At 42.7% G+C, this 17,322-nt stretch overlaps 1 protein-coding gene and 1 pseudogene across 1 annotated transcript; one reads left to right on the plus strand and one right to left on the minus strand.

Moving 5' to 3' along the window:
- Window positions 1-1,904: 1,904 nt before the first annotated feature.
- LOC123733370 (polysialoglycoprotein-like) overlaps window positions 1,905-17,322 on the minus strand; it is a 28,891-nt pseudogene continuing 13,473 nt past the window's right edge.
- LOC106599286 (serine/threonine-protein phosphatase 6 regulatory ankyrin repeat subunit A-like) lies at window positions 6,273-7,603 on the plus strand. The gene is made up of 2 exons (XM_014190440.2): window positions 6,273-6,746; window positions 7,061-7,603. The coding sequence occupies exons 1-2, from the start codon at window positions 6,659-6,661 to the stop codon at window positions 7,402-7,404; spliced, it is 432 nt and encodes a 143-aa protein (XP_014045915.1). The 5' UTR covers window positions 6,273-6,658; the 3' UTR covers window positions 7,405-7,603.

The following is a 17,322-nucleotide window of genomic DNA, read 5'->3' on the forward strand; positions in this document are numbered from 1 at the left end:
ATAGCAAACACCACTGAAACGGAATTTGTGCTCGCTAGCTTTGCAAATTCAGCTATTGTTGGAAGCCAGCCAATATGAAACAAACGGTTAAAATTACAAAAGGTTGCAGCATATGTTGTGTAAATGGTGAACTCATACAGCTGTCAACTCTTGTCACTGCAATCCGTTTCACATTTGCTAGCTACCTTTTAGATCGAAGCCCATATAGAATGATAGAAGATATGATAGAAGCCCATCTCCTACTGTAAATAACCTACACACTGTGTGTGTGTGTGTGTGGCCAGCCAGGTAGAAAAATGGCAGAAAAAAGACGGACATCAGAGTATTTTTCAGTACACCAAAATGCAAAGTAAGAACCCTAGTAGCCTAATATCTCAAAGACTAGTTGATAAAATGTTCATAAGAAAGAAGTGAAATGCTAATGAAAATGTTTCACAATGATGTCATTAGGCAGAGCAGGCAACAGATGGCACACAGACGGCAGAGCTGGGGACAGACTGGCAGAGACAGGGAGTCTCAGGTAAGTTTGTTAAGTCTTTGTTTGGCAACATTAAAGGTTCTCCATTTTTTTGACTTGTAAAATAGGAACATAATTGGAAAATGCCATGGATACCCCCACTCTCAACTTACACTGGTGACTGAACTAAGATCTGTTAAAGGCAATGGTATTGCTGTTGTGATTAGTTGTGTAGTTTTGGGTACCGGTAGTTAGGAGTACGGCAAACACCTTATTTCTTTGGTTCCTCAATATACATTTACCATATTACAACGTAGGCTGTGTGTTACAGCACTACTTTTGGTGTCCCCCTCAGGAATTGCTCTTCAGAAAATGTCATGTAATTGTCCCCTCCAAAGTTGATATCAGATTTTCGCCCCTGCTACATAAAATAACCTGGAAGGCCTACCCTGTAGCAAACAAAATATTTGCATAGGCCGTAACGGTTTAACTTGCTTCAAAACAGGCTGAATTCAGGTTGGCATAAGTGAGTAAAGCGGTGCCACAGAAATTGTTTTGAATTAAAGCAGATACCTACCGGTAGCTCAAAAGTTGGAGCCAATTTTGTTGCTGTATTAACTGCATTTAAAGGTTGCGTGTACATGCTCTTTGAATTCATGGCGACTATAAGTACGACGCACACCCCGAGCGTTGATCATGCGGATAGAGAAGGCCTGTATGAACAGACTTCACCTCACGCTTTTCATAGAAATTAACCGGTTAATTTCTCCCATGTAATCGGAGTGGGTGGGAAATCCTGGTAAAACTGTTCCCCCCCCATCAAACCCTAGGTTAGAGGCGCTACAAGCAACTCTGGGAGAGCTAGGACCTGATAGCAGCCTGCCAGCTAAAGCAGGTTAGCATTGACTTATTTAACCTGAAAGTTTGGATTGTCACTGGGATATGAAGACCAACCGCCAAAACGATGGGCTAATGAGACGAGAGCTGGTTTCACATGTAAGCATTCACTAATAGGAAACCAAGTCAGTCAGGAGAGAAGACACCCAGCAGAGTAATTTAAATGCAAGTTGACAACCGTGATATTAGTTAGCACTGAAACCCCGATTCTAGCAACATCCTCATATGTACCAACCCCAGACACTGTGTTCCACAACCATCAAGTTAAAATGAACTAGAACCCATTCCACATCATGATGCTACTAGCATAAATTGACCAACACTGAGCAAATGTAGCTTAAACACAGGGGTCAAAGTATTAATATATTGAAGCAGGATAATGCAAAATAAATGTTGCCAAGTAGGAACCGCCAAAACAATACTGAGGACACAAGTATTACAGTTAATGTTTAATTGAGCCAAAACAAGCAAATGCAGTTACACACACAGACAACCTGGACTAGAGTACCCATGAACTCTTGCATGGACCCCGGGCATGTCCCACGTCAGATATCCATGTTTGTGGTCAACGGGGCTCCGATGAAGCGGTGAACAGTTCCTTAGAGGTAGCGTCGTCAGGCGGGCCAGTCGCAGCTTCAGAGGTAGCGTCGTCAGACGGGCCAGTCGCAGCTTCAGAGGTAGCGGAACGTTCGTCAGGCGGGCCAGTCGCAGCTTCAGAGGTAGCGGCCAACGGTCGTCAGACGGGCCAGTCGCAGCTTCAGAGGTAGCGAACAGTTCGTCAGGCGGGCCAGTCGCAGCTTCAGAGGTAGCGGCCAAGTTCGTCAGGCGGGCCAGTCGCAGCTTCAGAGGTAGCGACGTCGTCAGGCGGGCCAGTCGCAGCTTCAGAGGTAGCGTCGTCAGGCGGGCCAGTCGCAGCTTCAGAGGTAGCGTCGTCAGACGGGCCAGTCGCAGCTTCAGAGGTAGCGTCGTCAGACGGGCCAGTCGCAGCTTCGTCAGAGGACATGCGCCTCAGCTTCTCCTCAGAGGACAGGGCATCATTTGCCTGAGAGCTACCATGGTTTGGAGAAGCTTGGGATTCTACTTCGTTAGTCTCTAAATACTCTATAGAAAAAACAAAAGGAACAGTTGGGTATTCTACAGCAACACATCTGTTCCACACGGTCTAGGCCGAATTGCCAGTCGAATGTTGAACCCAACAGTTTTCAAAGTATATGTTTCAGGCCGTACCTTCTCTGTCTTGTTTAGCGTCAGACCCTATGGATCGGAGCAAGGCCAGGGCATGCTCAATGGAGACGTCATTTGATGACAGCTCTGAAAAACGTAGGTTAAGGTACACAAGCAAAATTACCAAATCAAAGGCTTTGACAACGTTATTTAGACTGAGTTACTCTATGGTGTTGAATGAGTGTCAAACACAGCAGCACCATAGACAGTGACAAAGAACATAGCTAGAAGGGTTGTGGAAAGAAACACTTACCTCCAAGTCTCCTCTGCAGAGAGAAAGTGTTGACAGAAGTTGAGTTCACACAAAATAGCTACATATATTAATAATAGATGACCAATGCGGAAGAAACAGACAGTCAAATTTGAATCTCCAACTTATAAAGTTAAGCATATTTCCCAAACAAATCCCTTCAATCCAAATAAAACGTTAGTGAACCAACCTTTGACAACCCCCACAGTCATCACAAAGAGCAGCAATTCTCTCACACCTCCCATGATCATGAGAATAGTCTGTGTTATCAACAGGTAATGTCTTCCCATGGCCTGTATGAGGCTTATATAGGCCACTAATGACCGTTTACCTGACAAACATGACTTAACGATCAATTAACAAGCTTGATTGAGGTGTTACATTCAGATAGAAATAGACCATGTAGAACATATGTTGATTCTTTGGTGGGCAGGCAATCTTTTCTACTCCATATATTGCATTTATATCTGTAATGTTTAACCCTAATGGTCTCAGAATCTTCAAAGATATTAGGGGGAAATAAACACTGTACCCAAATCCACTTTTTACAATGCTCCTGGGAAATGGGTAGGCCTCCACCATACAGTTTTACAGCTGTGATATATTTATTTATTTACATAGATCACATACTTAAATATATATATGTTAGCTGTAGGTAGCTTTGGGATAAAATTCCCATATTGTATTGTTACTAACATAAATCATAATATATCATATTTTCCTCATTTGCTCTGTAGGAGGTTCGTCATATGAAGGACATTCAAGTGGATGTGACCCCTAACCTGACATAATGTAAACGTTATACATTAAGCTCTCTCCCTCAGTGACATGAATTAGTATATTTCATATTCTCAGAACCCAACAGTAGGTTTTAAGGTGTGGCTGCATGTTTGTCGTGGACGCATCGTCACTCTTGATGTTCTTTTTCCAGATTGCAAGTGAAACACCTTTAGATGTGGTAAGTGCCAGTTGGTAACTTTTCCTCACACTTGCTTGTTTAAGGTATGGATGCAACACCCCAGTATGTCTGCAGGGGCTGGTCACTGAGATTTACCATGTTACACATGCTACTAGACTAACCTTCCAAGTAAATATGTTACAAGTCTGAACTGGCCGTCCTTGTCTTTCCTCAACTAATTGAAAGCTCAGGGACAGACATCCTGAACGACTTTGATGTCAGAGCTCCCATCAGCCCTCTACACCTCGCTGTGAGTAAAGCCTACCTGCTCCTGTAGTGGTCTCCATATGACAAATGGCACCCTATTCCCTATTTAGTACACTACTTTTGACCAGATCCTTATAGGCCCTGATCAAAAGTAGTTCACTACATAGGGAATAGGGTGCTATCTGGGAAGCAGGCATGGTGTTGATTTTCCACAGGAAGTTGACTGTCCAGACAGACTCACACACCAAATTCCTATCTATTCCTGATTCGTGTAAAATACATGCATATTCTACACAGTGATGATGAGGATGATTTCCTTATTTTGCCATTTGAGTTAATCAACCTCAGAGGAGAAGTAGAGTGTTTGTTTCTCAATCCCACGCTTGGCAGGGACCTCCGATGTTGATGCTGGGCGGGAGCAAAAATGGGCTCCCGATTGAAAGACTCTGGTCTACTTTAGAGGTCTAGCACTGTATTTCTGTTCAGGCGTACCACTGGTCTACTATAGGACATTGATTATATATCTATTCAGGCGTACCACTGGACTTTGCTTGAGACTGTGTTTGTGTTTCTATTCAGGCGTACCACGGCCACCACCATGCTATGGAGGTTCTGGTTCAGTCTCTGCTGGATCTAGACGTGAGGGACAGCCAGGGGCGCACCCTCTGGACCTGTCTGCCTTAAAAAGCCATGTGGAGTGTGTTGACGTCCTCATCAACCAGGGAGCCTCCATCCTGGTTAAGGACTTCACCCTGAAGAGGACCCCCATCCACACTGCATGTACACATAGAATATCACATAGAGCTTCTGTAATTAAAAAGTTTTCCTGACCAAGATGGCCATTTGTTTGGTCATGTTGCTAGGACGACAATGTCCACTCTAGGGATGTTACATGGTATAGTGTGAAAATACACACTAGACACTGATCTAAGGTCATTTTTTTGTCATGTTCTCCACTAATGATTGAGGATCTAGGGAGGGTAAGCTGATCCTACATCAGTGCACAGGGGAGACTTCTATCCAGAGCCAGGTACACAGCTAGCAGGTGACAGGCTTCGATGGCCTCAGCCCCAAAATTCTTTATTATCTGCTGTGTTAACATCATGAGGATGTCATCTAGCAACACCACTGTTCTAGAAATCTGTCTGTTCATGTGAAGGTTATAGTCGTCCAGCAATCTGCTCATATCCTCTCTGTTTATCCTCCTCTAGCTACCAACGGTCAATCATCTGACATTCTTATATCCTCTCTGTTTATCCTCCTCTAGCTACCAACGGTCAATCATCTGACATTCTTATGTCCTCTCTGTTTATCCTCCTCTAGCTACCAACGGTCAATCATCTGACATTCTTATATCCTCTCTGTTTATCCTCCTCTAGCTACCAACGGTCAATCATCTGACATTCTTATATCCTCTCTGTTTATCCTCCTCTAGCTACCAACGGTCAATCATCTGACATTCTTATATCCTCTCTGTTTGTCCTCCTCTAGCTACCAACGGTCATTCAGAGTGTTTGCGTTTGCTGATTGGAAATGCTGACCTCCAGAGTGCAGTGGACTTTCAAGATGGGAATAGACAGTAAGTCACTTGGGTTTTGGATACAATTCCTGAAATAAAGAGATTTTGACATTGGGGATGCATCCCAAATGGCAACCTATACCCTACTTCGTGCACTACTTTAAACCAAAGCCCTATGGGCTCAGGTCAAAAGTAGTGTACGATATAGGGAATAGGGTTGCCATTTGGGACTCAACCCTGGTTATTACCAGTTTTTTGTCTTTTCCACCCTTGTCTGTCAGACGTGGTCAAGTGTAAATATGACTTCTTACATGAGCCTGACAGTGCATCTCACGAAAGACTGAACACTATCTCAGGCTAACATAGTTTGGAAAGCAATTGGCTATTGCTTCAAAGAGAAGACAATGAAAAGACTAATCTGTCTTTTAGTTATCAAAATTCTCAACTTAATTGAGCGAACAGTATTTTTGGCATTGGCTATATCCCCGGTGAGTGTGCATATTCACTTTCTTTATCCCTGGGTCAGTGCCACTTGAAAGTCATATTGAAAAAGATTCTGCTAATCTCTATAGTCATATAAAGTGTAGTAGAATTGCACGATAAAACATATTTTAAAAAGGCCAATTTTTTTTCCTGTAAAGAGAAACATATCTGATATAGCCTAGCCTAGCCTTACTCCATCACGCGCTGCATTGAACAGCCGTTTTTTTGCGAACGGTGATTGAGTTATATTATTAGCCTAAATAATGACTATCCAATTTACTAATCACATTAGCAATAGTTAGCTATCTTACATAAGTCTGTAAATGTGATGATGCATAGAATGCTTTATATATTTTTTATGGTGAAAATTAGCTTCCCCTTAACTTGAGACTCGCATGCCTATGAGCAAGACAGTTAGGCCTAAACACTCTGTTTTCCTTTGCTAATGTTTCCCCCGTCCGTCCGTCCGTCCGTCGGCTGTCAGTTATGTCGATGACTGTGTACATACGGCACGCCAATCACCAACACCGGAAGTCCCATGACCGTCACAGCCCTAGTTGTATGCTTGAGTTTGTTCAAGAGAGGCTTTGATGCCAGATTTTTGCAGATTTTGCTTTAGTTTTCCTCAGCCTGTGTTTTGTTTCTCTCTCCTTTTCCTGTTAGATGGTGAGGCTGCTTCTCTCCAGAGGAGCCAACATTAATGCTTTTGACAAGAAGGACCGCCGAGCAATCCACTGGGCTGCTTACATGGGTAATGAGTTGACCACATCATTTACATTCTGACTAATGTCCTTATCCCAGTGAGTGAATGAATTGGCTGTGTGTTACCCTCACAGCTCAGCTGTATGGTCTACCTCTAGTGTGTTATTATGTCAGAATGATGGACTAAGTATGTTGATAAGATGTAGGTTTTCAATTGTACTAACACGATGTAGGTATTGCTAATGGTGCTGTGTACCACTGTAAACTAACCTCTCTCCCTCTATATCTCAGCCTATCTCTTTGCATGTCTCTCTCTCTCTCCATCTCTGTTTCTCACTCTGTCTCTCTTCCCCTCCCCCATAGTGCACATTGAGGAGGTGAAACTGCTGGCCTCTCATGGATCAGAGGTGTCCTGTAAAGACAAGAAGGCCTACACCCCTCTCCACTCTGCAGCCTTCAGCGGCATGATCAGCACGGTCAAGCAACTCCTGGACCTTGGGGTGGATGTGAATCAATGCATACATACACCTCCCCGCATTCAACTGTGTAGTCCCTGTTCAATTACAACGCCACGAAAAGACAGAGCTCTAGTGTGTTGGAGAATGATTTCCTTTCAAGTAATGAAGATATGGAGGTTGGGCCAGGGGTTTGGGACCAGGGGGTTGGGACCAGTGTGTTGTGGCCAGGGATTTTTCATAAGAAAGTAATGAAGAGAGGTTGGGCCAGTGCGTTGGGGCCAGGGGGTTTTCATAACCAAGTAATGAAGAGATGGAGATTGGATCCAGAGGGTTGGAGACAGGAGGTTGGAGCCAGTGGGTTGGGACCCAGTGTGTCGGGACCCAGTGTGTCAAGTTTGCTGACGACACGAAGGCGATGAGAGGTCAGAGACTTGGCATTGTGGTGCCAGGACAACCTCTCCCTCAATGCCAGTAAGACCAAGGAGCTGATCGTGGACTACAGGAGCAAGAGGGGGAGAGCACGTCCCCATCCACATCAACAGGGCTGTTCCTTGGCGACCTAACATGGCCCACACACACCTGCACAGTCGTGAAGAGGGCGCGCCAGGAGGCTGAAATATTTGGCATGGGCACTCGCATCCTCAAAAAGTTAAAGGGTCTTGCTCTGACCCTACGCACAATCACTAGACTGTATACAAAGCATATGCACACTCACACACACTACATTCACACTCCCACACACACACACACACACACACAAACCGACACAACCCAAACACACATGCATACACATTACACACTCTCACAAACACACACATCATTTGCAGCTGCTGCTCTGTTCTTTATTTTGCTATTATTATTATATATCCTGATGCCTAGTCACTTTACCCTGCCTTCTTGTACATATCTACCTCAAATACCTCGTACCCCTGCACACTGATCTGGAACTGGTACTCCTTGTATATAGCTTTATTCTTGGGTATTTTATTCCTCGCGTTACAATATATACAGTACCAGTCAAAAGTTTATTTTTTTTACAATTTTCTACATTGTAGAACATCAAAAATATGAAATAACACATAAGGAATCCTGTAGTAACCAAAAAAGTGTTAAACAAATGAAAATATATTTTATATTTGAGATTCTTCAAAGTAGCTACCCTTTGCCTTGATGACAGCTTTGCACACTCTTGGCATTCACTCAACCAGCTTCATGAGGTACTCACCTGGAATGCATTTCATTTAACAGGTGTGCCTTGTTCAAAGTTAATTTGTGGAATTTATTTCCTTCTTAGTGCGTTTGAGCCAATCACTTGTTTTGTGACAAGGTAGGGGTGGTATACAGAAGATAGCCCTATTTGGTAAAATACCAAGTCCATATTTTTTACATTTTACATTTTAGTCATTTAGCAGACACTCTTATCCAGAGCGACTTACAGTAGTGAATGCATACATTTCATACAATTTCATACATTGTTTTTTTCCTGTGCTGGCCCCCCCGTGGGAATCGAACCCTCAACCCTGGTGTTGCAAACACCATGCTCTACCAACTGAGCTACAGGGAAGGCATATCATGGCAAGAACTTTGAATGTTTCTTCAAGTGCAGTTGCAAAATCCATCAAGCGCTATGTCTCTCATGAGGACCGCCACAGGAAAGGAAGACCCAGAGTTACCTCTGCTGTAAAGTTCAAGTAACAGACACATCTCAACATCAACTGTTCAGAGGAGACTACGTGAATCAGGCCTTCATGGTCAAATTGCTGCAAAGAAGCCACTACTAAAGAACACCAATAAGAAGAAGAGACTTGCTTGGGCCAAGAAACACCAGCAATGGACATTAGACCGGTGGAAATCTGTCCTTTTGGAAAAGCAATCCAGGTGAAGCTGGTTGAGAGAATGCCAAGAGTGTGCAAAGGGTGGCTACATTGAAGAGTCTATATAAATATAAAATTGATTTTGATATGTTCAACACTTTTTTGGTTACTACATGATTCCATATGTCTTATTTCATAGTTTTGAGTTCTTCACTATTATTTTACAATGTAGAAAATAGTCAAAATAAAGAAAAACCTTTGAATGAGTAGGTGTGTCCAAACTTTTGATTGGTACTGTATATATATATTATATACTGCTCAAAAAAATAAAGGGAACACTTAAACAACACATCCTAGATCTGAATGAAAGAAATAATCTTATTAAATACTTTTTTCTTTACATAGTTGAATGTGCTGACAACAAAATCACACAAAAATAATCAATGGAAATCCAATTTATCAACCCATGGAGGTCTGGATTTGGAGTCACACTCAAAATTAAAGTGGAAAACCACACTACAGGCTGATCCAACTTTGATGTAATGTCCTTAAAACAAGTCAAAATGAGGCTCAGTAGTGTGTGTGGCCTCCACGTGCCTGTATGACCTCCCTACAACGCCTGGGCATGCTCCTGATGAGGTGGCGGATGGTCTCCTGAGGGATCTCCTCCCAGACCTGGACTAAAGCATCCGCCAACTCCTGGACAGTCTGTGGTGCAACGTGGCATTGGTGGATGGAGCGAGACATGATGTCCCAGATGTGCTCAATTGGATTCAGGTCTGGGGAACGGGTGGGCCAGCCCATAGCATCAATGCCTTCCTCTTGCAGGAACTGCTGACACACTCCAGCCACATGAGGTCTAGCATTGTCTTGCATTAGGAGGAACCCAGGGCCAACCGCACCAGCATATGGTCTCACAAGGGGTCTGAGGATCTCATCTCGGTACCTAATGGCAGTCAGGCTACCTCTGGCGAGCACATGGAGGGCTGTGCGGCCCCCCAAAGAAATGCCACCCCACACCATGACTGACCCACCACCAAACCGGTCATGCTGGAGGATGTTGCAGGCAGCGGAACGTTCTCCACGGCGTCAGCAGACTCTGTCACGTCTGTCACGTGCTCAGTGTGAACCTGCTTTCATCTGTAAAGAGCACAGGGCGCCAGTGGCGAATTTGCCAATCTTTTTGTTCTCTGGCAAATGCCAAACGTCCTGCACGGTGTTGGGCTGTAAGCACAACCCCCACCTGTGGACGTCGGGCCCTCAAACCACCCTCATGGAGTCTGTTTCTGACCATTTGAGCAGACACATGCACATTTGTGGCCTGCTGGAGGTCATTTTGCAGGGCTCTGGCAGTGCTTCTCCTGCTCCTCCTTGCACAAAGGCGGAGGTAGCGGTCCTGCTGCTGGGTTGTTGCCCTCCTACGGCCTCCTCCACGTCTCCTGATGTACTGGCCTGTCTCCTGGTAGCGCCTCCATAGTCTGGACACTACGCTGACAGACACAGCAAACCTTCTTGCCACAGCTCACATTGATGTGCCATCCTGGATGAGCTGCACTACCTGAGCCACTTGTGTGGGTTGTAGACTCCGTCTCATGCTACCACTAGAGTGAAAGCACCGCCAGCATTCAAAAGTGACCAAAACATCAGCCAGGAAGCCTAGGAACTGAGAAGTGGTCTGTGGTCCCCATCTGCAGAACCACTCCTTTATTGGGGGTGTCTTGCTAATTGCCTATAATTTCCACCTGTTGTCTATTCCATTTGCACAACAGCATGTGAAATGTATTGTCAATCAGTGTTGCTTCCTAAGTGGACAGTTTGATTTCACAGAAGTGTAATTGACTTGGAGTTACATTGTGTTGTTTAAGTGTTCCCTTTATTTTTTTGAGCAGTGTATATATATTATATATATATATTCTATAGTTTTGTTCTCTGCATCGTTGGGGTGGGCTCGTAAGCAAGCATTTCACGGTAAAGAGTTGATTTGAGAGGGAAAGACAAAGAGCGAGGGAGTCCAAATGTATTCTGACCTAGTCTTTAGTATGAATCCATTTTTAATGAGATGAGTACAAAACATTAAAGGAACAGTTGTCTCCATGTCTCGTCCGTACCTGGTAGAGTATTCGGGTGGGGGTCCCGCAAAGTTCATCCCAATGGCTGGGGGAGGAGGGTAGGCCTCATTGGTCATGTAGGGACATATCTTTTCCAGAGAATCTACCAATTTTCTACCAAATTGCAAGAAATTACCGGGATTCCCGTTCAAACCGAAAGTGCTATTTAGAAGCATATGTTTTATTTAACCAGGTAAGTTGACTGAGAACACATTCTCATTTACAGCAATGACCTGGGGAATAGTTACAGGGGAGGGGGGGTGAATGAGCCAATAGTAAGCTTGGGATGATTAGGTGACCGTGATGGTATGAGGGCCAGATTGGGAATTTAGCCAGGACACCAGGGTTAACACCCCTACTCTAACAATAAGTGCCATGGGATCTTTAGTGACCACAGAGAGTCAGGACACCTGTTTAACGTCCCACCCGAAAGACAGCACATGTCCCCAATCACTGTCCTGGGATATTATTTTAGACCAGAGGAAAGAGTGACTCCTACTGGCCCTCCAACACCACTGTTAAAGGAATTTTATATCTTGATGATAATAATCAATAATCAATTCGCCTTAACTAATGCCCAAGGTTTGTAAGACAATGGGTTAAAATAATTAGGCAAGGACTCAGCTTTCTGCAAAAGGTTTCTGTAGCTTTATTCAGAGAACGTTCTGGCGTCAGGATAACAAAACAGTCATTATATAGTTCTTGCTTACTTACGCACATGCATTTACACACAATCCGTTGGTGACCTGCAACCCCCATAAACTTCTCACTCTGTTTATCACCTTCTGGCTCAGCCTGTTCCTTTCCTTCAAGGTTAGGAACTCTCTGAAGTTTTACTCCCTTGACCATCTGCTTCTGTAGCTATACTAATTGCATACACACATTTCTTTCCCTCTCCAGTGGTTCCTGGACTTTCCGGAACTAATCAGACCAATCGATCCCTACATTGATCATTACATTGATTATTCATTAACCCTGCTGTATGACTAATAATTCATCATGGTTTATTGATTCATTTACCTTTATTAGATAATTCTCTTATCAATTCCACCCTTAAATGATTCAATAATTCACCATGATGATCAGATGCTATATGAGAACCCTACTAATCACATTCTATATGTAATCACACATAATTATACGCTATATGGAAATACAAATAATCGCTATATGGAAATACAAATAATCACACGCTATATGGAAATACAACTAATCACACGCTATATGGAAATTAATTGTGATACAAGGATTAAACAAAACCAATACATGAATATTCCTCCTACTCCTCCATTACTGTCCTAGGCCTATTTCCAATTATGACACTTCGATTCAGGATTTTCATCATCATTTTCATTAAAGGAACAGTCTATCAAAACATTGAAAATTCTATCTAAACGTTGAAAATTGTTTCATCAAACATTGGCTCCTCGTTATTGAAAGAAACGGAGCCATCTTCCTGGCCTGGAGGCCCGCATTCGCCATCCCACTGATCGGAGCTCGGAATTGGTCCATATCTCACCATCTGCTGCGTCATCGATCTCTCTAGAGTCCTGGTGATTAAACCTCTCACACATGGGACGAGACAACATCCACACAACACAAACACACTCATATGGGTGAAAGCAGCCCATAATACAGTTCTTACAACACTTTTCCATTTCCCAAACATGGGATGTGTTATCAGGAATGTACGTGTAGCGCTGAACCTAATCATTCTACCTACACTGCCCTCTTCTGCCAATAACATATCGAGAGTCAGTCTATTTTACCAGGTCATGAGGGAGGTGGCGGATAATTGGTCAGAGAACCTCTTTACTGCATCCCCGTTTTCATTCATGAATCTCTGTTGATTATTAAAGATGTCATTAATCCAATCCACATTTCTATTTATTGTCAACCACCAAAATAATGTAGTGTTAAAGCCTTCACATATTTGATTCATAGCTTTGTATTCATCTGGAACTTCCCTGAGGATGCCAATAGCATCCATCTTGTAAAGCTACTCCCATCCTGGTCAAAACTCCTCCTGTGCCTACTTTAGCCTCCTATAACTGGCCTCTGATGACTAACTCGAACTGGTTGGACCAATAACCCCAGGGCGCAAGTTCCTAACCACCCTTTGTGGTAATTTCTGTCGTATGCATCCTTTACTGGTACTGGCCCACCCTACATCAGTTATAGGTGCTATGAGGTTAAACATTTTCTCCTGTGCTTTCAAACTTAAGTCAGTCACATTAACCTCTATGGGCTGGGTGGGACGCTTGCGTCCCACCTACTCAACAGCCAGTTGAATCCTGTGGCGCGTTATTGAAATACCTTAGATATGCTATTACTTCAATTTTTCAAAAATATGACTATTTTACACCATTTAAAGATAAGACTCTCGTTAATCTAACCACACTGTCCGATTTCAAAAAGGCTTTACAACGAAAGCAAAACATTAGATTATGTCAGCAGAGTACCAAGCCAGAAATAATCAGACACCCATTTTTCAAGCTAGCATATAATGTCACATAAACCCAAACCACAGCTAAATGTAGCACTAACCTTTGATGATCTTCATCAGATGACAACCCTAGGACATTATGTTATACAATACATGCATGTTTTGTTCAATCAAGTTCATATTTATATCAAAAAACAGCTTTTTACATTAGCATGTGACTAGCATGTGACTAGCATTCCCACCGAACACTGCCGGTGAATTTACTAAATTACTCACGATAAACGTTCACAAAAAGCATAACAATTATTTTAAGAATTATAGATACAGAACTCCTCTATGCACTCGATATGTCCGATTTTAAAATAGCTTTTCGGTGAAAGCACATTTTGCAATATTCTCAGTAGATAGCCCGGCATCACAGGGCTAGCTATTTAGACACCCAGCAAGTTTAGCACTCATCAAAGTCAGATTTACTATAAGAAAAATGCTATTACCTTTGTTGTCTTCGTCAGAATGCACTCCCAGGACTTCTACTTCAATAACAAATGTTGGTTTGGTCCAAAATAATCCATCGTTATATCCGAATAGCGGCGTTTTGTTCGATGCGTTCCAGACACTATCCGAAATAGTAAAGAAGTGTCACGCGCTTGGCGCAATTCGTGACAATAAAATTCTAAGTATTCCATTACCGTACTTCGAAGCATGTCAATCGCTGTTTAAAATCAATTTTTACGACATTTTTCTCGTAGAAAAGCGATAATATTCCGACAGGGAATCTCCTTTTCGGCAAACAGAGGAAAAAAATCCCAAAGGCGGGGGCGGTCGGGGTCACGCGCATAAGCTAGTGTCTCTTGATGGGCCACTTGAGAAAGGCGATAATGTGTTTCAGCCTGGGGCTGGAATGACGACATTCTGTTTTTTCCCGGGCTCTGAGCGCCTATGGACGACGTGGGAAGTGTCACGTTAGAGCAGAGATCCTTAGTAAATGATAGAGATGGAAAAGAAGTTCAACAAATGGTCAGACAGGCCACTTCCTGTAAAGGAATCTCTCAGGTTTTGACCTGCCATTTGAGTTCTGTTATACTCACAGACACCATTCAAACAGTTTTAGAAATTTAGGGTGTTTTCTATCCATATGTAATAAGTATATGCATATTCTAGTTACTGAGTAGGAGTGGTAACCAGATTAAATCGGGTATGTTTTTTATCCAGCCGTGTCAATGCTGCCCCCTAGCCCTAACAGGTTAAAAGAACCTGGTATGGGCCTTCCCAACGGTGTTGCTTCCAGTTTTTTCTCCTCAGGGACTGGATCCACACCCAGTCTCCTGGTTGGATTGAGTGAATCACCTTCTCCTGTAATTCACCTGTGGGACACAAAATCTTGGACATATGGGTTTGGTTAACAAACAGTCTTCCCATGTGCTTTGCTAGTATTTCTTCAACTTCTATGTCTACCTGTTCTGGTATCTCTAACTCTGGCATTCTATAGGCTCTACCTGATTAGCTAAACTGTCATCCATCATTTAAAGAGATGGCTCCTAGTAAACCAACTCTAGGGATAATATCTTGACTTAATATTTTAGCTACCATAATCATGTCCACCAAGTAAGTTGGGAACGCTTCTACCCATTTGCTATACTTATCTATTCTTGTTAAACACCCCTTCTTCCCCTCATTTCGGAATATCTCAATAAGGTACATTTCCAACTGTTGGAATGGATATCTTACAAAAAAAAAAAAGTTTAAGTAATTATCCTCTAGGCCATCACTCTTTCCTAACTACTCTACTATACTTCCCTCCCCTTGATACATTGCTTAGCCTATGTATCAATATTGCTGCGTATCCATACAATGTCTTTGGTAGGATAAGTAAATTATCCTTATGTCAGACCTTCTCTTGTAGGATGCCCCATTTCATTTTCCACATGTCCAATTCTCCCTGGGGCCTTCATCCTTGGCTATAATTTAACAATCCTCTGTCAAGTGTTTTACCTTCTTTAACCTGTTAGGGCTAGGGGGCAGCATTGACACGGCTGGATAAAAAACATACCCGATTTAATCTGGTTACCACTCCTACTCAGTAACTAGAATATGCATATACTTATTACATATGGATAGAAAACACCCTATATTTTCTAAAACTGTTTGAATGGTGTCTGTGAGTATAACAGAACTCAAATGGCAGGTCAAAACCTGAGAGATTCCTTTACAGGAAGTGGCCTGTCTGACCATTTGTTGAACTTCTTTTCCATCTCTATCATTTACTAAGGATCTCTGCTCTAACGTGACACTTCCCACGTCGTCCATAGGCGCTCAGAGCCCGGGAAAAAACAGAATGTCGTCATTCCAGCCCCAGGCTGAAACACATTATCGCCTTTCTCAAGTGGCCCATCAAGAGACACTAGCTTATGCGCGTGACCCCGACCGCCCCCGCCTTTGGGATTTTTTCCTCTGTTTGCCGAAAAGGAGATTCCCTGTCGGAATATTATCGCTTTTCTACGAGAAAAATGTCGTAAAAATTGATTTTAAACAGCGATTGACATGCTTCGAAGTACGGTAATGGAATACTTAGAATTTTATTGTCACGAATTGCGCCAAGCGCGTGACACTTCTTTACTATTTCGGATAGTGTCTGGAACGCATACGAACAAAACGCCGCTATTCGGATATAACGATGGATTATTTTGGACCAAACCAACATTTGTTATTGAAGTAGCAGTCCTGGGTGTGTATTCTGACGAAGACAACAAAAGGTAATGAAATTTTTATAATAGTAAATATGATTATGGTGAGTGCTAAACTTGCCGGGTGTCTAAATAAGCGAGCCCGTGATGCCTGGGCTATGTACTTAGAATATTGCAAAATGTGCTTTCACCAAAAGCTATTTTAAAATCGGACATATCGAGTGCATAGAGGAGGTCTGTATCTATAATTCTTAAAATAATTGTTATGCTTTTTGTGAACGTTTATCGTGAGTAATTTAGTAAAATGTTAGCGAATTCCCCGGAAGTTTGCGGGGGTATGCTAGTTCTGAACGTCACATGCTAATGTAAAAAGCTGGTTTTTGATATAAATATGAACTTGATTGAACAAAACATGCATGTATTGTATAACATAATGTCCTAGGGTTGTCATCTGATGGAGATCATCAAAGGTGAGTGCTGCATTTAGCTGTCTTCTGGGTTTTGGTGACATTATATGCTGGCTTGAAAAATGGGTGTCTGATTATTTCTGGCTTGGTACTCTGCTGACATAATCTAATGTTTTGCTTTCGTTGTAAAGCCTTTTTGAAATCGGACAGTGTGGTTAGATTAACGAGAGTCTTATCTTTAAATGGCTGTAAAATAGTCATATGTTTGAGAAATTGAAGTAATAGGATTTTTAAGGTTTTGAAAATCGCGCCACAGGATAGCCGTGGCTGTTACGTAGGTGGGACGAATTCGTCCCGCCTAGCCTAGAGAGGTTAAGATGTATCTGTGCTGTTTTGTATGGTTTTAAATGTCTATGTGCTTGTCTGTGTAAATAGTAACTTTCTCTCCTTTCTTAACCTCTATGGGACCGGCGGGACGAATTCGTCCCACCTACGTAACAGCCACTGCCATCCTGTGGCGCGATTTTCAAAATCTTCAAAATCATATTACTTCAATTTCTCAAACATATGACTATTTTACAGCCATTTAAAGATAAGACTCTCGTTAATCTAACCACACTGTCCGATTTCAAAAAGGCTTTACAACGAAAGCAAAACATTAGATTATGTCAGCAGAGTACCAAGCCAGAAATAATCAGACACCCATTT

This window comes from Salmo salar, unplaced genomic scaffold (genome assembly GCF_905237065.1).
Source record: "Salmo salar unplaced genomic scaffold, Ssal_v3.1, whole genome shotgun sequence".
Lineage (NCBI taxonomy): Eukaryota > Metazoa > Chordata > Actinopteri > Salmoniformes > Salmonidae > Salmo > Salmo salar.

Excerpts from the sequence above, each read along its gene's own strand:
- LOC106599286 (XM_014190440.2), top strand. The coding sequence starts at position 6,659 with ATGGTGAGGCTGCTTCTCTCCAGAGGAGCCAACATTAATGCTTTTGAC. Across the intron at positions 6,747-7,060 it reads CCACTGGGCTGCTTACATGG|TGCACATTGAGGAGGTGAAA; the intron begins GTAATGAGTTGA and ends CCTCCCCCATAG.